The 22,849-nt window shown below is 32.4% G+C and overlaps 2 protein-coding genes across 2 annotated transcripts; both read left to right on the top strand.

Moving 5' to 3' along the window:
* The first annotated feature begins 11,806 nt into the window (after positions 1-11,806).
* LOC118061461 (UPF0481 protein At3g47200-like) lies at positions 11,807-13,474 on the top strand. Its single transcript, XM_035074901.2, has one exon. The coding sequence runs from the start codon at positions 11,878-11,880 to the stop codon at positions 13,180-13,182; it is 1,305 nt and encodes a 434-aa protein (XP_034930792.1). The 5' UTR covers positions 11,807-11,877; the 3' UTR covers positions 13,183-13,474.
* A 4,568-nt stretch (positions 13,475-18,042) lies between these two features.
* On the top strand, positions 18,043-21,868 carry LOC118061452 (uncharacterized). The gene is made up of 10 exons (XM_073404441.1): positions 18,043-18,096; positions 18,181-18,276; positions 18,431-18,510; positions 18,685-18,760; positions 18,988-19,198; positions 19,633-19,829; positions 20,076-20,181; positions 20,355-20,444; positions 20,543-20,623; positions 21,079-21,868. Exons 1-10 carry the CDS (start codon positions 18,043-18,045, stop codon positions 21,735-21,737), a joined length of 1,650 nt encoding a protein of 549 aa, XP_073260542.1. The 3' UTR covers positions 21,738-21,868.
* The last annotated feature ends 981 nt before the right edge of the window (positions 21,869-22,849 follow it).

The raw sequence follows: 22,849 nt of genomic DNA, 5'->3' as shown, positions 1-22,849 counted from the left end.
CTGTGAATGAACTGGGATAATTTCTATCCGTCAGACTCAACAAATTATTTGATGATACTGATAATGATACTGAAACAAATACAAAACAAATGTAAAGAACATATGAAAACTCCATGGATTCTCACAGAAAAGAGTCTCAAATAACTATATAAAGCAGGAAATCTTGTTGAACTTTCCCTTCGAATCATAGTTATCATACCCGGCTAAAGACCCTAGTAACAGGGCGGTTAATTTCAAAACGATATGCTTTTAGTGGTTTTTTTTAAAACGAAACAACGAGATAATTTTTTTTTAAATTCCTTGGAAATAACTAGATCAAATCTCACTCAAGTTTGATATGGTTAAACAGGTTAAAGGTTGACTTATTGCTTCAAAAAGAAGGCCAGGCCAAACTACAAGCCAGAATGGGTTTAACAACTACACCTCAATCCATGCCTCATGGCTGCAAGGAACAGGAAGAAAGCAAGATAAACATATGGCTTTTCTAAATTAGGACTTACTATCACATTTATCAAATGCCTGGAGATTCCTGAAGTAGATCTCTGTACTATCCTGTACTCTTAATAGTGGGATTTCCAGAATCCCCCTATCGAATTTCATGTCAAGTAAGCTTTTGCTTGGACTAAACTTGAACTTGACCCCAGCTTGCTGGAGCTCTGTAACACTTGGTACGTTTATAGACTCTAGTGCTTCTGGTGCGTTCGGCTCTGATGGCTTCTGACATTTCTTACAAGGTCAACAAAATGTGCTACTTCGGAGGCTTTCATTTCCTCCAAAATGCCTTCAGTACTCAACAAAGAATTCCAATCATCTTTAAAGAACTTGTAGGCACGCTTAATCACTGAACATTCCTCGTCGAAACGGCTGGCTATTTCGGATGCTTTAAACAAATCCTCAAGAATGAAGAATGGAAGATGATTTTCAATCAAGAACATGTCAAATGCTATATCGCCTAGCATCCATGGTTTATTGAATAAACGGTTGACGTCTTCGTAACCATTTTTCAGGAAGATCACAATGATGAAGACACTATCCATTAACATATTCCTCGCTACTAAGATCAATGATTTCTGCATAACAGCTACGCAATCTTGTCCCCCTCTCCCCTACAACTTTAACTAACTCCTCCAAGCATGCCTTGCTGAATTTTTGAAAATCTTGAAAATACAATATCTTACGCCCTTCCATTGTTTTCAGCTCTTCTTTGCCATGGTGAAGTGGTCCGATGGAGACTAATCATTCATACCCAATTTTAAGCTTTCAAGGGCTTTATTACCTTTTCCTACTTATTTATTTCAAAACATCAGAGTTGTTTCTCATTTATCTTTTTTTATTTCAAATCAAGTACTCATTCTCTTAATTGTTTTTTTTTTTATTCTTGATCCTTTTATATATTTAATTTTTTTTATTTTATTTTATCATTCAACATTTGATTTTTTGAGATTTAGGATTCATGGTCTTTCTAGATGGGTTGTTTCTGATTTAGTGACTAAGGTCATAGGTTTGAAAAATTATCTAAGGTTACCATTATTTTTTTGCACTTATTTTGTTCGATTTCATCTTTCAACATTATTCATTTTAAAAAATAGCCTTCATGATTTTCTTAAGTTTCCTTTCCATTAGGTTATTATGATATCATGATTTAAAAAGCAAGTTTGGTTGGGTAACTCGGGAATTTTTAGGTGGTCGTTTTTTTTTTTAATATTTTTAGTTTTATCTTTTAAAATTAGATTTATTTTAAAATTAAACTTTGTTATTTTTCTTGGTTTGCCTTCTATCAAGTTATCTTGTTTGCATGATCTAACTTGTGAGTTTTGGCAGCCTTACCCAAGGTTTGTAGGAGTTTTATTTTTGTAGGCTTTTTTTTGTTGACCGATTTTTCTCTTGATTTCATCATTCTACATTTGAACTATCGGGGATTAACTTATTTTTTCTTCAATTTACTTTTTATAAGGTTGGCCCAACCTCACAACTTAGTTTACAAGTTTGTTATGTTAGCCCAAGTTGATTCGAGAAGCTTTATCATTTTTTTTTATCATACTTATTACATCTTGAGAATTACAAAGAAATGGAAAGATGAGAGGTAATTCATTGAGTTAAGAGGATTGAAAAATATAAATGAGAGTATTTGAGAGTCCTTATCCTTCTTAATTTTATCCCTCGTATCGAATAAAAGATGCAACATATTAGAACAAAAAAGTAATAAAAGATGGACATAAAAGATTTCTTGTTTGTTGGAGAAAAGATCATTTGCTCGTGCTTTATTATTAGTCGGATAATTTATTTTGAACATAAAAATATAAATTTTTAGAGGTTGCTAAAGGTTTTTTTTTTAGCAGAAAAAAAATTAAATATAGGGGGGCTGACTCAATAGAGTTGATGGATTTAAAAATAACCTGAACGATCAGTAAAAAGTATAGTTTCACTATAAAAAATCAAGAAAATATTCTTTTCAAAAAAAATTGAAATAAAAATATATTGGATTGACATGTATCTAACTTGTCAAATCCACAACTCTGGTCATAAGATCATGATAACTCCATAAAAAATAAATCGAAACAAACTATGAAACCAAATCCTTAATTAACTCAATGTTTAAGGATGAAATTAAAAAAATATCTAATTAAAAAAAGATCTAAAAAAAGTTCTAAGTTAACCCGGGTTTACTTACCAAACTAAAAACTCAAGTCACGAGATTATGATAACTTTATAGAAAAAATTAAAAAAAAAATTATGAGATCTAATTTTCAATTAATCCAATGTTGAAATTTAAAAAATAAATCAATTTAAAAAATAACACAATTCAACATAGATTAACCAATCAAACCCGCGACTTGAATCACGAGACCAGTATAACCTCATACAAAGCAAATATAAAAAAAAAAATAGGAAGACTAATTCCTAATAAATAAAATATTGAAGGATGAAATTAAAAAAAATCAATTAAAAAGAGAAAACAACCTAAATCAATCGGATTAACCCGCCAAACCTATAACTTGGGTCATGAGGCTCTGATAATCTCATCGAAAGTAAATCCAAACAAAATTACGAAGGTTAATCCTCAACAAACTAAATATTGAAGAATAGAATTAAAATTAAAAAAAATTAAATCATTAAATCCATGACTTGGATCATCAAGGACAGAAGTAGAGGGTGGCAGGCCTTACAAATTCTTCCCTAATGTCTCCCCCATGAAAAATTATAAATTTTAGCCTTTAAATTAATAAATTTTAACATTTAGCCCCTCTAAAAGTTTTTTTTTTTTATTTGCCCCCATAAACCTAATGTTGTGGCTCCACCCTTATGGGTTATAAAAGGTAGAATGAAATAAATTATGGAAATTAATTTTCAATAAAATAAATATTAAAAAATTAAAAAATAATAAAACATTATCAAAATGAACAGTGATTTGTGGTGCTGCAGAGTAAAAGTATCTTTTTTTTTTAGTATTTTGCTAATAAAGAATTCATGTCCATCGCAGAAATATCATATAACATTCTTAAACTCTCCATCAAGCATAGTCAGTGTAAAGATTAAACACGCGCGCGCGCATATATATATATATATATATATAAAGATTAAACACGCGCGCATATATATATATATATATATATATGCGCATATATATGTTTTGAAGCAAATCTAAGTATGCAAGTTGTAATTTAGAGAAGCTATGTATGTTGAAATAATTCAGATTCGTTTCCTTCCAAATATTTTTGTGATTGTCTGACAATATTTTGTGTGATATTTTCATTTCGTTTTTACATTTGTGTTGGAATTTGTTTACGCATCCGTATTAATAAATGATTTGGTAATTTTGACAGGAGAGATCACTCAATGAGTCACAGGACGGAGATTGCTGGAACCTCAACTGATCAGCTGATGAACAAGGGAGATCATGGTTCGGTTAACACTAACAAGTGAGCAACGTCCATGCAAGAGGAGTTCAATAAATTGCGTCCTTTCTCCGATGAGTGTTCAATCTACAGGGTTCCTAGAAGACTACTCAAGTTAAATAGACGAGCTTATACACCTCAAGTAGTCTCCATCGGCCCACTTCACCATGGAAAAAAAGAGCTACAAGAAATGGAAGAGCATAAGAAAATGTACCTTCAAGATTTTCTTAAATTCAGCGAGGTAAACCTTGAGGATTTTATTGCATTTATTGCAGAGAAGGAAACTAGATTGCGAAACTGTTATGCAGCAACCTTTGAAAAGCTTAGCAGTGAAAAATTTGTGAAACTGATACTTCTCGATTGCTCCTTCGTCATCATGGTCTTACTGAGGATTTGCTTCGAAAATATTGGCTTCGGAAATATTGGATGCAGAAATGACCGTATATTCGGTAAACCTTGGATGATCAGTGATGTATCCAGGGACATGTGCTTGCTTGAAAATCAGCTTCCATTCTTCATTCTAGAAGACTTGATTAAGCTATCCAAAATATGGTGCCATATTTCCTTGATTGAGCTTACCTTTGTATTCTTGACACACAGATGGTCTTCATGGGTGCCCCACGACAATTTGGAGAAAATCAAGTTCTGTGAAGCAGAGCATTTTGTTGCTTTTCTGAGAATCTGTCAGCAGCCAACAGAGCAAAAACAGCTAAAGGAAAAGGAAATTGATAATCTAAGCACACCCAGTGCAATAATGGATCTCCATCAAGCTGGAGTCAGGTTTAAGTTGGGGTCCAGCAAGAAACTACTAGACATAAAATTCGACGCTGATAAAGGGACACTGGAAATTCCATGTTTAAAGATTGAGGATGACACAGAAACGTTATTCAGGAATGTCCAAGCCTTTGAGCAATGCCATTTCGGTTCTGGTTTTATAGGTAACTATATCACGATGATCAATTTGGTGTTCATGCTTCCAAGGACTTAGAAATACTCGCAAGAAAAGGAATTGTGGAGAATGGGCTACGTGATAACGATGCCCTCATAAGACTTCTCCACAATCTTTCCAAAGAAAATATTGTTGATAGGCACGATTTCTATTTTTCTGATGTCGTTGAACATCTGAACACGTATTACAAAAGCCGTAGGCACAAATGGAAGGCAGACCTGAAACAGAAGTGCTTCGACAATCCGTGGACCATAATCTCTGTTATTGCAGCTGGAATTCTCCTCCTACTTACTGTCATACAAGCAGTGTGTTCTATCATTCAAGTTGTTTAGATTCTGCCATTTCAATTGTTCTTTTGTTTCTTTTTTTCTGTAAATAAACAGTGTGCTCTGTGATTTCCTCTTCTGAAATTGCAATGTATTTCCTTCTGTAACCAATCCATGTTGGTTTCTTCCACTTCTTGTTTATCCTTCAGTAACATATTAGAACAAACAAACAAAAAAGAAATAATTGGGAACATGATCGACATAAAAAATTCTTGTTTATTGGAGAAAAGATCACATCCCTTTCTGAACCCTCCTTCAAGCATGGTGAGTATAAAGAATCCTTGTCCGTTGGAGAAAGATCCTATACCATTCTTAAACCCTCCATCAAGCACAGTGAGTGTAAAGATCAGTTACATGTTTTACTCGTTGAGTGGATCTTTATCCAGTATATGAACTACGAAATTATTCAAAAAAGAAACTAATTTAAAATTGAAAATGTCAAATTTTTAAGAGTTACAAAAGGAGGGAATCATTATAAGTATAACCTTCGTCAACTTAGCCGTCATATGCCCATGGAAAACCTAGATTCAATAGAAAATACTACCAACTATAAACTAAATTAAGGAAAGGATTTCACTCTAATTGTTTGGGATTGTGGTTAGCAGTGACGGTTCAAAGTGCTTTTTGTTTAGAAATACATCAAAATGAAGTTTTTTTTCTTTTAAATTTTTTTTTTTTTGATATCACCACATCAAAACAATCTGAAAACATTAAAAAAAAATTTCATTTTAAGCAAAAAAAAATTCAAAATTTTTGAGAACACGGTCTGCATCGTGTTCCCAAACACACCTTCCCTCCTCGCAAAGCATTAATACTATTCATTTGAATAGTATTTTTCTTTTTTTTCAATTAAATTTTTTTTTTTAATCTCATCAATTTATTTTTATTGAGTTATTACTCTCATTATATGAATCATAGGTTTAGCAAGTTAACCTGATTGACTCATGTTTTTCTTTTTTTTAATTAATTTTTTTTTCAATTGCATCCTTTATTATTGGATTGATTGAGAATTAGACTCCAAAATTTGTTTTTGTTTTTACTTTCTATTATGTTATTTTGGTGCTTTCTATTATGTTATTTCGTCCTCATGACTCCAGATCAATAGTGCTTAATGGGTTAATCCGAATTGACTTGGGCTGTTTTTTATGTTATTTTTTAATTAATTTCTTTTTTTCAAATTTCATCATTCAATACAAGGTTGGTTGGGAATTGAGTTTCATAATATGTTTTTATTTGCTTTCAATTGGGATATTTAGTCTCACAATCAAAGTCGTAGGTTTTGGCATTTTAACTCAAGTTAAATTGAATCATTTTTTTATTTTATTTCTAAAATGTTATCATAGTCATATCTCAGAATCATGATCCAGGTCACGTGTCCTTCAACATTGGATATGTTTTTTATTGGGTTGTCTAAATCTCATAACCTGGGTCACAAGTTTAACAGGTTAACCCAACTAATTCAGTTTTTTTTTAATTGGCTTTTTTTTTCTAATTTCTCATTTAAGACTGAGAAATGAATTGAAAAACACAGGTAGCATAATGATACTTTCAAATTTATTTGTGAAATACATTTTAGTCCTCCAACATTTCTTGCTAATAGGTGACCGGTGTTGCCGTCTTCTTTTCTTTCTTCTCCTCTCCTCTCCTCTCTCTCTCTCCACTTTCCTCGATTTTCATGTGTGGCCCTCTCGAAAATAGCAAAGTGACCTGTCATATTTTTTCTTTTTGTGAAATTTGATTTTCGTTCTTTTGATTACTATTTTTTTTTTAATTTCATCCTTCAACATTGAGATGGTTAAGTGGCTTCTGATTTTTTTCTTTCTTTCTATGGGGTAATCCTAATTTCAAATCTCAGGTCACGGGTTTGCAAGTTTAACCATGACTTGGATCATCTTTTATGGTCCTTTCAAAAAAAAAAATCAAATGTCCTTTAGCATTTAGTTAGTTAGGATGTGAGCTTTGTAATTTCTTTTTTTTTTCTATGGGTTTTCCTGATCTTCTGATCTAGGTTATGGGTTTGACAAGTTAACTCGAGTGGATTAGGTTTTTTTTTCTTCTATTTTTCCTTTATCATTGGTTGTTTAGGATTTGAGCTTTGTAATTTTTTTTACTTACTTTATATAGGGTTATCTCAATCTCATGATTCAAGTTGTGAGTTTGACAAATTAACCTAGGTTAACTTAGGGTTTTTTTTTTTTTGTATTTTTTTTAAATTGATTTTTTCAATTTCTTCCTTTAATATTTAGTTGGTTAGGAATCGAGCTTCGTAATCTTTTTTCATTTGCTTTTTATGGGGTTGTACCATTTTCATGATTGAGATAATAGATTTGATAGGTTTACATTGACTCATGTCATTTTTTTAATTTGACAGGTTATACCATTCTCTTTTTTCTACTTTAAAAAAATGATTTTTATTTTTATTTTTATCATTCAACATGGAATTGTTTAGGATTTAGACTTTTTAAATTATTTTGATTTAATTTTTATATAGTTATCATGATCTCATAACCTTGTTCCTGGTCGATATAATATGCTCATACCTTAATATTAAAAAAAAATCATTCAGTATATCATAATTTTAATATTTTAAAAAAAAATGTCACTCAATATATATTAGATTTTTATTTGATGATTTAAGTTTTTATTTAGAAAGCACAGTAACAATAATTTTATATTTTTATTATATTTAAAAAACTGATCCGACTTGATGCATAAACCAGGCCAAACATCTAGTATTTAAGTAAAAGAAATTGCACTTTGTAAAAAAAAAAAATCTTCACTTTAAACCCAATTTAGCTTTCACTTTGTGAAAAGCTAAAGTATATCTTTCTTGTGTGTGGTCAAAGGGATACCTTCTCCTCTATTTAGTTATTTTGAAATAATAATATAAAAAATTAAAAATATATATATTTTTAATAAAAAATATTTTTAAAAAAATTGTGCATCATAATACAAAACAAATTTTTTTTTTAGAATGACTTTGAAACTGTTTTTTTTAATTATTTTAATTCTTTGAAGTAAGAAATTATTTTTAAAAATAAAAATATATTATTTTAATATATTTTTAAATAAAAATTATTTTAAAAAATGAACAGTTGTAGTAAACCCTACCTGATAATGTTGATTTGTTGTTTAGCTGAAAAAGTCTACATTGACGAAGACTCTTTGTAGAATAAGCCAGCGTGAATTTACTTGCCAAATTAAAAATCTAGGTTATGAAATCGTGATAACCTCATAGAAAGAAAATAAAAAACAAATTATGAAATCCAATTTGCAATCAATCCAATGTTGAAGGATAAAATTTAAAAAATAAATCAATTTAAAAACAATGATCCACTTTGACATGGATTAACCCATCAAACTCAACAAATAAAAATAATAGGAAGCCTAATTTCTAATAATAAAATATTGAAAGATGAAATTAAAAAAAAATCAATTAAAAAAAGAAAAAAAACATGAATCAACTAAATTAACTCGTCAAACTCGTGACTTAGGTCATAAAGCTCAGATAATCTTATAGAAAGTAAATCAAAATAAAATCATGAAGGTCAATCATCAACAAGCTAAATATTAAAGGATAAAATTAAAATTAAAAGAAAACAAGATAACCAACTAAACTCGTAACCTGAGTTATCAAGAGCTGGGGTAGAGGGTGGCTAGTAGGGGCCAATGCCCATGCAAAATTTTCCCATTGTCTCCCCCCTTGAAAAATTATAAATTTTAGCTTTACAATTAGTAAATTTAGCTTTAGCCCCCTAATTTTGTTTTTACTTTAGCCCTTCAAATCTAATGTCTTGGCTTCATCCTTATGGATCATAGAAAATAAAACAAAATAAATTATTAAATTTAATCTGAACAAAGTAAATATTAAAATATAAGATTAAAATTAATAAAAAATAAAAAAAGCAAAGCATTATTAAAATGATTAATGTTTTGCTTGTTAGGCAGTGTAGAGTAAACACATCATTTTATTTTTTTAATATTTTGCTAAAAATGAATTCTATTCCATCTGAGAAATATCATATACCATTCTTAAACACTCCATCAAGCATAGCATAGTTTGTGTAAAGATAATAAATATGTATATGTTTTGAAGCAAATCTAAGCATGTAAGTTGTAATTTGGAGAAGCTACATATGTTGTAATAATTCAGATTCGTTTCCTTCCAAATATTTTTGTGTGATATTTTCATTTCCTTTTTACATTTCTGTTGGAATTTGTTTACACATCCGTGTATTTAGTAAACCTTGGATGATCAGTGTTGTATCCAAGGACATAACTTTCTTGAAAATCAGCTTCCATTCTTCATTTTAGATACAGCACGAATGTGGCGTTACGGTAATTTTTTACTCTTTTAGGTATTTGGAAATCAAAAAATAGAGAAGACAAGAATTTTTTGTTTTTTTAGTAGTGAAATGAGGGAATGAAAGTTGCTATTTAGTATTTTGATCACTAAAACTCGTAATTGATTTCAGAAATTGAGTACGGGGACTGATTGCGTAAATAAAAGATATTAACATCCCAAATATGCTCTATCTAAAATAAGCTGCATGTTTAATTATCTCATATATGCTAAGGTGTTATTGTATTTCTAATTGTTGATCTGTCTATGGTTTAAGAAAAATTCTTCTTAGTAAGGAAATCCTTATTTTATCAGGTAAAATCTAACCGTTCTAACGTTAACAAAATAGTTTAATATTGATAATATGTCTTATGTATAAAGTTGTAACCCCAGATACTAAAAGAAAATAAAATGATTTTTTTTTTGAAAATATATCAGAAGGTCATGTTTCGTTCAGATACAACATTAACAAAAGAGTTTAATATTGATAATATGTCTTATCTACAAAGTTGTAACCCCGGATACTAAAAGAAAATAAAATGATTTTTTTTTTTTGAAAATATATCAGAAGGTCATGTTTCGGTCAGATACAACGTTAACAAAAGAGTTTAATATTGATAATATGTCTTATGTATAAAGTTGTAACCCCGGGTACTAAAAGAAAATAAAATGATTTTGTTTTTGAAAATACACATGTGGCGGAGGGAGGGGGGCTGGTAGGGGCCCTGACCCCTACAAGGAAATACCCCTCCCTTTATAAATATTTATAAATTTAATAAAAATAACTAAAATACCCCCCCTTTATAAATATTTATAAATTTAATAAAAATAACTGAATTTTTTTTTTGACCCCTCTTAAATAATAATTTGACTCCCCTAATTTTTTTTTTCCTTGCTCCGCCCCCTGCATGTTTCGGTCAGATACTTGTATAGTAATGGCAGCGATTTGTAATTTTTATCTGTCTGGTTACTGTTATTGTTTTTACAAATAAAAAGACTCTACAAAACCCAAGGCCTCACACCCAACACGTGGCCCGGGATTTGAGCTGCCATTTCCATCCTAACAGACAACAGCTGGAACAGATCCCGCTTATTGTTTGTGGTCCAGCTGGAAGACTCTAAAAGTTGACGAAGACTTTTAGAAATTAATTCATTCACTTTTATAGCTAGCATTTTATTAAAAATTATTTTTGAGATTTTCTTTTTAACGTGATTAAAATAAAGGTAACATTCTAATTCATTAATCCAGATGCATAACATAAATAAAAAAAGGTAAATAGGGTTGGATTAATTACCTTAGAGCAGGTAATGATACGAACCTCCCACTGCATAATAAACCTTGCCATGTTCTCCAGCTCGTTAATTTTCACAGATAGGGCCACCAAAGCATACCCTCAAGACATTGTCATCTATGGCAATGGCAAAGTTTGAGTTTCACGAACCATAAAGCAAAAGAGAATGACGAAACTCAGTCAAGTTTTAGCTTTGTAAGAGCGAAAAGTATCTGAAAAGATCCAGGCCATAATTCTTTTAGCATGCGCAATCTTATTCTCAATCATGTGCTAAATAATATAATTTGACGAAACTCAGTCAAGTTTTTTTTAGCATGATCAATTGAAATTTGCGTCACGGGATGGAGACTGTTGGGGGGCCACAACTGAGAAGATGAAGAGGAATAATAATCATGTTTCGCTTTACATTCACAAAAAAAATTATTTTTAATAAAATTATTTTTAAAAAATATTATTCATCATAATACTAAATATAACTTTTTAAAAAAAAAATGTTTTTGAAATTATATTTTTTAAAAATTTAATTTTTTTATTTTTTTTAATTATTTTAATGTATTGAAGTAAGAAATTATTTTTAAAAATAAAAAGATATTATTTTAATATATAACAGCTGTAATCAACCCCACTTGATAATAATACTGATTTGTTGTTTAGCTGCAAAAGTGTACATTGACGAAGACTTTGTGTAGAATAAGAACTGATGGAGAAATGCAGGAACAGAATTTTCAAGAAGATTCTGATCAGAAACACTTCAGACCATAGTTTGTGAAAAAACACTTCAGCTACTGAGTGAGTTTTTTGTTTCTGCCAGAAGGCCGCTGAGTGCTTTTTCTATATATGTTTTGAAGCAAATCTAAGTATGCAAGTTGTAGTTTAGAGAAGCTACGTATGCTGTAATAATTTTTTGTGTGATATTTTCTTTTCCTCTTTACATTTGTGTTGGAATTTGTTTAAGCATCCGTATTAAATTAATGATTTGGTAATCTTGACTGTAGAGATCATTTCAATGATTGATCTGATGATTCTCTGTGATTCCGGCAAACATCTGATCAATTGAGATTTGTGTCACAGGATGGAGATTGTTGGAACATCAACTGAGCAGATGAAAAGGAATTATCATGTTTCGCTTGACATTGACAAACTAACAGCGTATGTGCAAGAGGAGTTGAAAACCTTGCATGCCTTCTGTAGTAAGTGTTCCATCTACAGAGTTCCTAAAAGACTACGAGACTTGAAGGATCGTGCCTTCACACCTCAAATAGTCTCCATTGGGCCCATTCACCATGGAAAAGAAGAGCTGAAAGAAATGGAAGAGCATAAAAAAATATTCCTGCAAGAGTTTCTTCAACTGAGTGAGTTAAGTGTCAAGGAATGCATTGCAGCTATTGCAGGGAGGGAGACAAGATTGCGCAACTGTTTTGCAGATAATTTTGAAAATATTAGTACAGAGGACTTTGTGAAAATGATGTTGCTAGATAGCTCCTTCATCATTGTGGTCTTCCTGATACGGTTTAGCTCTTTCACCCCAATCAACTATGACCGTATATTCGGTAAACCGTGGATGATAAGAGGAATCGATTTTGACATGTGCTTGCTTGAAAATCAGATTCCATTCTTCATTCTTGACGACTTGCTTAAGCTTTCCAAAAGACAGGACGAATGTTCCATGATTGAGCTTACTCTTCATTTCTTATCAGGCGCATTTGGGAATTCATGGGTGCCAAAAGTCATTTCGGAGCAAATCAAATCCTCTGAAGTAGACCATTTTGTTGACTTGCTAAGAAAGTGTCAGCAGCCAGCAAAGCGGAAACAGCCACAGGCTCTTCAAACTCGAACCACACCGAGTGCAATGGAGCTCCATCAATCTGGAGTCAAGTTGAAGTTGGGGTCCAGGGAAAAAATATTTGACATGAACTTTGATTTATATGAAGGGATACTGGAAATACCACCACTATATTTAGAGGATGATACAGAGATGTTATTTAGAAACCTCCACGCCTTTGAGGAATGCCAATGCAGAGGTGGATACGTAAGTGACTATATCGCTACCATCAGAAACCTTGTTCGTGGTACTAATGATGTAGAAATACTTGCTAAGAATGGAATTATAGATTATTGGCTCAGTGATAAGGATGCAGTTATGAGTGTTCTCCGTGATCTTGACGGAGGAAATAGGATCTCCCTTGACAATTTTTATTATGCTGATGTCGTTGAAGATCTGAATAAGTACTGCGGAAAGCGGAGGTACAAATGGATAGCAGCCTTGAAACAAAATTATTTCCATAATCCATGGGCTTCCATCTCTGTTGTTGCAGCCGGGGCTCTTCTAATACTCACTGTCATACAAACAGTGTGTTCTGTCATTCAAGTGAAATAGGTTCTACCCTTTCGATCGTGTGCTACAAATAAAAGTGTGTTCTGTTTGTGTTTCCTGTGAGGCTGCTATAATGTACTTCATTAAATGATCAAGTGAGCCAGGCTTTTGTTTTTTTCTCATAAAAGCCTGCTGAAAGATTTGTTCAGCCTTAAGCTCGTGCCCATCTGCTTCACCAAGCACAGAAGTGAAGCTCAAATATTCTCAGTTGGTCAAGGCCTAGTCTACTCCAGCCAGCTTTATAATTCCATTTCGAACAAGAATTTCGACATCCTCAGGAGAATCAACAAGCAAATCCATCATGTGAATATATATAGTTACCTACATAATTTTCGCCTGACTGAAATTTGACACCAGCTTGATGCAGCATCTTCGCAGCGCTTGTTGTCAGGCGTTTGAGTATCCTTGGCCGGTGTGGCCTTGTGGTCGCTGATAAATTCTTAGGAAGTCAACAAAATGTTCAATTTTTGAAGAACTAAGTATCTCCACATAATCTTCTGTCGCCCATGAATCCCACACACCTCTTAAGAACTCATGGACAAGCATAATTAACAAACTTTCCTCGTGAGGATTGAATATCTTGGATAGCTTAAGCAAGTCCTGGAGAATGAAGAATGGAAGCTGGTTTTCAAGCATGCACAGATATATCCCTACTTCACCTATCATCCATGGACGAGAGAAGATACTGTCGTCTCTGCCTCGGAAAGCACTGAAGCATCGTTTCAGTATGACCATAATGACGAAGGCAGCATCTACTAACATCATTTTCACAAATTCTTCCCTGCTAATAACTTCAAGGGTTTCGGCATAAAAATTACGCAATGTCGCCTATGGGTTCAATAAAGTCCTCCAAGCTTGCATTTAAGAAAATCCTGCATTGCTCCATCCAAGAAATTATCATTTTTGTGCGGGTTAATAATTGGTGAGAGAGAGCTGTATTAATTATTTTTTAAAAAAATAAATAATGATTGCTTTTAACAACATGTTTTTTTACTTAAAAATATATATAAATAATTTTTTTATTTTATAAAATTTATTTTTAATATTATCGTATAAAACCCATCTAAAAATATAAAAAAATATAAAAAATATTTTTTAAAAAACACAAAAACATATCTGCCATAACTTTTGCATTTGGTTATGTTTCACGAGAATTCTTGTGTAATTAACTGGTCAAAAAATTCGTATTGTTCCATGTGGGCCATTCCATGCATGCCCGGAAGATAAAAAAATATAATCCTTTCATTATTGCCAAAGGTACACACACTTGCATCCTTTCATTAGTTCCCAACTAGTAATTTGTCACGTATTTTGCTGCGGCACGGATTATTTTTTCAGTAAAAAACAAATAAATATATAAGCCTTTTAAATGTATTTTTTTTTAATTTCAATTATAAATAAAAAATATATATGCATGCATTTAATTAAATGCATCGACAACAATCCTTACTAATAAATATAAAAAAACAAAATATTAACTTGATTATTCAACTTATCTACTGTAAGTTGAATAATTTTTTTTTCTCATGTAAAAAAATTAATGTGTAGTTGTTATTAGTTTGCTTTTTAACATCGAATAAAAAATATAACCGTAAATAAAAAAATAAATATTTACATAAAATAAAATATAGTAAATATCACATTAATAAAAAACCATGTAAAATCTCAAACTAATTTTTAACCTAACGAAAAATTAAACAATGTTAAACTTATTATAGTGAAACATCATTTATTTAGTTTTTGTATAACAATTTTAAAAAAACATGCAAATAAAAAAATTAAAAAACAAATTAAAAAAGAATAGAAAAAAAATAATGATATAAATATGATAAGTGTAGAGTGTGTAAAAAATAAAAATAATATAATATTTTTTCAAAAAAAATGTAAGGAAAAAAAAAGAAAAACTAAAAAATATTTTAAAAAAATAAAGATAAGAAAAAACATTCTTCGACTTTGCCCCCTTTTAGCCCAGAGTCCATTGGGCCAACTAAAATTTGTTCCAGGGATGAATCAAACTGCTAAATAATCTAAGGCCCAACCCATCCTTTGAGGTCCCATTTTGGGGTAAAGGAATTGTAGCCACGTGCTGTTTTCTTCGACTTCACTCCATCGAAGTTAGTGATAACATAATGTATTATATTATATTTGTGATTTAAAAAAAAAAAAAAACTAAAAGCAGCCATTGTTTTACTGTTCATCAAAACTATTATAGATAGGAACAATAAAATTATTTTTTTACTCTTCTCAAGAAAGCAAGCAGCATTTGTTTTAGGGCAGAAGAAAATTTTCACAAGGGTTCGTTCATCATTTTCAGATTAATCAGCTTTAAAATGATGTTCTCAATTTTTTTAAAACAATAAAATCACTTGATTGTCTTTAAAAGTAGAAAATATATTAAACTTGTGTCCACAAGTTTTTTTTTTTCATGATTTTAGCACAATAGAATTACATTTAAAAGCAAAATTTATTAAACTTGATTTCAAGTGCATTTTTATAAATTCAACCTAGTTAATATGCAAATGGCATGCTAATGTTCATCCCGAAAAATATTGATCAATTAGTTCAAGTTAAAAGAATTTTAAGATGGTTTGCTCTAACTTTAAGTCTTCACATAAACTTCCATAAAAGCTCCATTATTGGTATCAATATCGACGATCACTTGAGCTTGGCTACATCTATTTTTTGCAGATCAAACTCCCTCCCAAGCAAATATCTCAATATGCCACTAGGAGCCAATCCATCTCGTATCTTCACATGGAAGCCAGTGATATAAAAGTTTTGTAAAAGGCTTTGTATGTGGAATGGAATATTATTAAGCATGGTTGGTCGTCTTTGTCTCATTAAAAGTGTTCTTAATTCCTTGGCTATATATTTTATGTCTGTATTTAAGATGTTGAAAAGGGTAGGTAGGCTTCTTTCATCCATCTAAGATGTTTCTTGTGGTGTGGATATACCAAGCAGAGATTTTTCTACAAGATCCAATGGAGACTAGTGATGCGGGATAAGAAACAAGGAGGGCTCGGTGTAGGCTTCTTTATATCGAAAAACAGAGCCTTGCTACTAAAATGAATTCGGAAACTCTCTTTCTCAGGTACAAGTTTATGGAAAATGATTATTTCTTTGATATACAATCCAACTTATGAGAATGGGATCCTAATTTTCCTGCAACCAACCCTCCAAGATATGGAAGGATATTATGTCCATTATTCAAACCGATACTTTTTCTCTGGCTCCTTGTCCAAGACAAAGTAACCACAAGAGATTTTCTATTTCAGCATGACTACCTCACCCTTCAAGAATCAAGATGCGCTTTCTGCAATAAAAGCTTGGAATCTTCAAGTCATCTCTTCATTCATTGCCACTTCTCTTGGAATATATGGATGAAATTGCTTTCTAATCGAGGATTTTGCAGTGTTTTTCTAAAATCTGTTGATGATATGTGTTACCAATGGTCTTCCATGGTTAAAGGCAAGCAACAGAATCTCTAATGACATCTTTTTTTCTTTTTTTTCTCATGCATTGTTTGGAATCTTTGGCTTCACCAAAATGACGTTATTTTTAATGACGCTGCCCCTAACCTCCAAATCGTTTTCTCCATGGTGCGCCAAAGTATTGCTTTATATTTGAGGCTTGATTCCAGCTCTTTAGAGATTAATATAGAGAATGTTCAGTAGAGAGGAGTTGGTTTCTTATGATTTTTTCGTTCCTCCTATTTGTTGTGCTCCCGTGTTTCATGCAACAACTTTTGTGCTTTCCTTTCCTCTACTTGCTCATCTAATGTAAGTTAGGCTATTATCTTTATAACTTTTTTTTTAATAAAACTTTCTACTATTAAAAAAAGAAAAAAAAAAAGTCCTGGTAGGGGTTTAGTCCGTAGGAAATCACTATCAACCTTATCAAAGACATCATCTAAACCTGCAAGAAAGTCATAGATACGATCTTTCACGATCTCATCTTGACGGACTTTGATATCTTGAGCACACACCGTTTTAATTGGACGTTGGTGATCAAGTTCATGCCAAAGATGTTTCAATTCAGCAAAGTATACTGGAATCACCCTACCTCATCGTTTAATAGATTTGGGCCTCATCAAATACATCAAAAGAACATTTGAGATACCATGTAGAGGTATAAAAAACTTCCTTGTATTATTCTGTACAACTAGGATGCATACACACACACACAAGAGTTACTATACCATCTAGGAAATTAGTTAAAAATGTATTTTGTTTTGAAAAATATTATGTTATTTGTTAATTATATCAAATTTAATACTCAAACTTTTGATTGCTATATATTTTGTTTTGAATCTTTTTTTTTTTCAATTTCATTCCTTAGAATTTGATTTAATTTGATTTTTATATCAATTTCAATCCTCATTTTTATGATTATTATTTGCTTTTCTCTTATCATTTTTTTAATTGAATTTTTTTTATTTATCAGATTTGATCCTCATTCTTTTATTATTGTTATTTATTTTATTTGAAATAATTTATGAAATTATAATTTTTTTTTTAATTTCATCATTTTTCAACTTTTTAGTATGTTAGATTTAACTTTTATTATTTTGATTATTATTTATTTTATTTGAGATAATTTATGAAATTATATATATATATTTCCCCCTCTTTTTGCTGATAAGAATCATTCCCCTTTGAGAAAACAAACTTCTGATTTTGTAATTTTTTAAAACGAAATGATATCATCTTTGACATAACCATTCCATTTAAGCAAGACTGATATAAGATGAACTTTTGAAAATTTTATATTGCAAATAGAATGAATTTGGAATACAGGATAATTTATCAAGTCCACAATTGGTGATGAAATTTTAGGATGCCTGGGTGTCGGTGCGCGGGTAGAATGGTTCCTTATCTAGGACTGAAGGAGAAGATGTTGGAGGGAGGTCAGAATTTTGTTGGAAGAGAGTAATAAAGGGATAAGATTAATCTATACTTGATTGATTGATATTCTCACAGAAGCTTCTTTTCTTCCCTGTAGGCTGAAGACATATCAGGTTTCCACGCCAATACACACATCCCTATCGTTATTGGTGCACAGATGAGATATGAAATCACTGGAGATCCACTTTATAAGGTTAACTGCATTATATTAATCATATACTGTCTGAACAGCATTTTCGATGAAGTTTTGTATCATTTTGATTGAGCCATAGCTGTTCATGTTAGATTAGTCATGCATGAATGATCTCTTATCTTAAAACTGCCTAAAATAGATTTGTGTCTTCCAGGATATAGGGACATTCTTCATGGATATAGTCACCTCTTCTCACAGCTATGCAACTGGAGGAACTTCTGTTAGCGAGTTCTGGTACTGATTGTCATTTTTAGTTAAATTCTGGCATTCATATGGATGATTCCAAGTTCATAGAAATGGTTGCTAAGTTCGTTTCCTGTCATTTACCTGATTATCTGGTTGCTCGTACTGTCCACACTGTTATCATACCCTGTGTTATTTTGACACCTTTGCCTGATGTATGACTAGGTCAGATCCAAAGCGACTGGCTAGCACATTACAGACTGAAAATGAGGAATCATGCACAACTTACAATATGCTGAAGGTATGTCTCCATTCTTATCTCTTTCTTACTGATATAGAATTTTGTGTATGTGTACCTTGATGTATAGAATTTATTTCAATCTTTTTGAAACTTATTTTGATTGTAACTTGGTTAGGGCTGTCCTTCGCATCCATTCAACACTTGCCTTGTAGTTTTTTTTTTTTTTCATTTTCATATTACATAAATTTTCCTGCTAAAACACTCTACACATTTACTGGAACCTTTAGGTGTCCCGCCACCTGTTCAGATGGACCAAAGAAATGGCTTATGCAGATTATTATGAGCGTGCTCTGACAAATGGTGTGCTAGGCATCCAAAGAGGAACAGAGCCTGGAGTGATGATTTACATGCTTCCACAACATCCTGGAAGTTCCAAAGGCAAAAGCTATCATGGATGGGGGACATTGTACGATACTTTTTGGTGCTGCTATGGAACAGGTGTGGAATCTGTTACCCGCCTTATCCTTTCTTACCTGCGAATACATTCACCATATCTAATCATTTTTTACTGCTAATAAACTGCATTGTTTTACTCCACACAATGCATTTTGATTTTTTTCATATGATTTTTAATCCAATGCGGATTATTCCTTCCTTTGTTGCATCTGAAGTTTTCAAATATTTTTGAACTGATGCAGTTTATTCCACTCGAAGCATGTAGGATTCTTTTCAAATGATTTTTAATCCGATGCAGATTAATCCTCTATTCATTGTGTTTGAAGTTTCCAAATGTTTTTAAACCAATGCCATTAATGTCAGTTGATGTATGTGGATTTCTTTTCAAATGATTTTTAATCCGATGCAGATCATTCCACCATTCCTCTGCTTCTGTGCTAACAATTTGATATTATTTTTTGTTTCTGACTCGAAAGGAATTGAATCATTTTCAAAGCTGGGAGATTCCATATATTTTGAAGAGGAAGGAGAAGTCCCAGGTCTTTACATTATTCAGTATATATCAAGCTCTCTTGATTGGAAATCTGGACAGATCATGATCAATCAGAAAGTTGATCCTGTTGTTTCTTCGGATCCTTATCTTCGGGTGACTTTCACCTTTTCTCCAAACGAGGTATTTGCTACAATTGATCTATCACAGAAGCATACAGAAGTTAGTGTTGCTCTTTAAAGGAGGTCCTTGCTATCTATAAAAAAATTCAACCTGGATCCTCCTTGATTAGGAAAAGGAGAGAAAAACACTGCTAAATCTCCTGTAAACTTATTATTATGTTCTTTACGCAAGAGCTCATAGAATCAAAAGTTTAATAAGGGCTGAGAAAAGGGTAACTGATGATCATAATGGATCTGATTTATGCAGGGGTCAAGCCAAGCATCTACCTTGAATTTGAGGATACCAGTTTGGACACATTTAGATGGTGCTACCGCAACAATAAACTCTCAGAGTTTGGCTATACCGGCTCCAGGTGTGAAGTATGCTCATGAATCATGACTGTTTATTTCTTAATATACATGTTTCTCATATTTGATTTAATTTGTTTCGTAAGAGCTAATGGGAGAGCTCGATTGGAACCACCTTTTGATTGGCATCTTCGGAGGAAATCCTGGTGTTGCCTTTAATATTCTGCTTCTAATGCAGGTAGTTTCTTATCAGTCAATAGAAAATGGAGCAGTGGTGACAAATTAAGCCTACAGCTTCCCATTAGTTTGAGAACAGAAGCCATACAAGGTATTTTCACTGGATTCTTGCTTGAAATGTAAAATATTTTTATAATTTCTATAATGATGATGGTCATATAACTGACAAAGTCCTCTGACAACATTCAGATGACCGGCACCAGTATGCTTCTATTCAGGCAATACTCTATGGTCCTTACCTGATTGCTGGTCATACCAGTGGTGACTGGTGTTGGGCGCGAATCCGGTGACCGGTGATGTACTGATAATTGCTCAACGGAGGAATAAGCACACTGAGACACAATATTTTACGTGGTTCGACAAAACCGCCTACATCCACGGGAGAAAGTCCATTTAATTAGAGTAGAGAAAGAATACAATAAATACATGGAGGAGGATCTAATCACTCAACTCCCATCTCTCTTGCTGCCTTGCAGCTGCTGGGCTGCTGCCCATGGCAGCAGCTCTTTCTCTCTTCTTTCTCTTCACTTCATTCTCACGTTCTCTCTTCTCTCACACTTGCTCTCAAATAATTATGCCCTTTTATAGGCATTACATGGTCAACATGGAGGGGCCAAAACTCCCTTAAAACATGCCACCATTAGTGGCACTAATGGTGCTGCCACTTGCTTGGTGGTGGGGTATTGCCAATAAATGGCAATATCCTAACAACTGGAACCTCAAAGCCGGGTCTGCTGATTCTCTTTCAGACTCTATAACACCAATCCCTGCCTCTTACAATGAACAACTTGTATCTTTTTCCCAAGACTCTGGAAATTCAACTTTTGTGTTAACAAATTCAAACCAGTCAATTACAATGGAAGAGCACCCGAAACCTGGCACTGACGCTTGTCTTCAAGCCACATTTAGAATTGTCTTTAATGACTCTACGTCCTCCAAAGTCCTCGGAATTAATGATGTTATTGACAAATCAGTGATGCTTGAACCATTTGATCTTCCTGGAATGCTTTTAGTGCAGCAAGGAAAAGACAGCAGCCTTGCCGTCACAAATTCTGCTGCAGATGATGGTTCATCTATCTTCCGTGTAGTTTTGGGACTGGATGGAAAAGATGGAACTGTATCCCTGGAATCAGGAAGCCAGGAGGGTTGCTATATATACAGTGGTGTCAATTACAAGTCAGGCCAGAGCATGAAGCTTAGCTGCAAGTTAGGGTCATCAGATCCAGGATTTAATCAGGGAGCCAGGTTTGTAATGAACAAAGGACTAAGTGAATATCATCCAATCAGCTTTGTGGCAGAGGGGGACAAAAAGAATTTTCTTCTTGCACCATTACATAGTTTGAGGGATGAATTTTACACCATTTATTTTAACTTTCAAGCTTAAAATGTGTGGATAGAGCTATTGTTTCCATGATTGGAAAATAAAGTAAAGCTCATATTTATTAACAAAAGCTGGCAGTTGTTATCAGTGCTATGCTCTCTTTGATAAATTCAATGCAACGCAAGTTTGGCCAAGGAAGATGTTAAAACCTATTGCATAGATCTGCTCTTCTCAAGATTTTCATTTTAACATTTAGATCAAAATTTTGGATTTGGATGAAAATTCAGATGACAGGACTGAGTATGCTTCAGTTCAGGCAATCCTTTATTCAGATGACAGGACTGAATATGCTTTCAGTTCAGGCAATCCTTTATGGCCCTTGTCTCCTTGCTAGTCGTGCTACTACTAAGTGTGTTTGGAAGTATGATTATTATTGTTTTTAAAGTGCTTTTCACTCAAAAAAAAAATATCAATAATATTTTTTTAATTTTAAAAAATTATTTTTGAGATCAGCACATCAAAATAATTTAAAAATATCAAAAACATATTAGGTTAAAACAAAAACAAAATTAAACTTTTTAAAAAATACTTTTTCACCGCAATGTCAAACTTCCGCTGACTGGGACATCAAAAATGTAGCAGCTGATTCTCTTTCAGAATGGATAACTCCAATATCTCCTGCTCACAATGATCATCTGGTTACTTTTACACAACGATCTAGACACTCCACCTCTTTCTGGATCAATTCAAACATTGGGTCTGGCAACAATTCTCCTCTCCATTCATTATTTATTGTGTTTTTGAAAAATTTTGATTTTTTTTAGTTTTGAAATTTTATTTTTTTAATTTTCAAATAGTATTGATCTCAATAATAAATTTTTTTTAAAAGAAATATTTTGATATATTTCTAAATAAAAATATTTTTAAAAACAATTTTTTCCAATTACTCATTTTTGCTACCAAATCTTCCTCGAAACCTTCAAACAAGTATGGATGTTATTGGCAAATCAGTGATGCTAGAACCGGTTGACCATCCTGGCATGCTTGTAGTTTATCAAGAAACGGACAGCAACCTTAATCTTCAAGTTGCAAAACACGACCACCCTGTTTTCTGCTTGGTTGCGGGGTTGGATTCAAGAACTCTGTATCCTTAGAGGCTGAAAGACATAAAGGTT

The sequence above is a fragment of the Populus alba genome, chromosome 1 (assembly GCF_005239225.2).
Source record: "Populus alba chromosome 1, ASM523922v2, whole genome shotgun sequence".
Taxonomy (NCBI): domain Eukaryota; kingdom Viridiplantae; phylum Streptophyta; class Magnoliopsida; order Malpighiales; family Salicaceae; genus Populus; species Populus alba.
The sequence above is the reverse complement of the archived record's forward strand: the minus strand, read 5'-3'. Positions and strand labels throughout refer to the sequence as shown.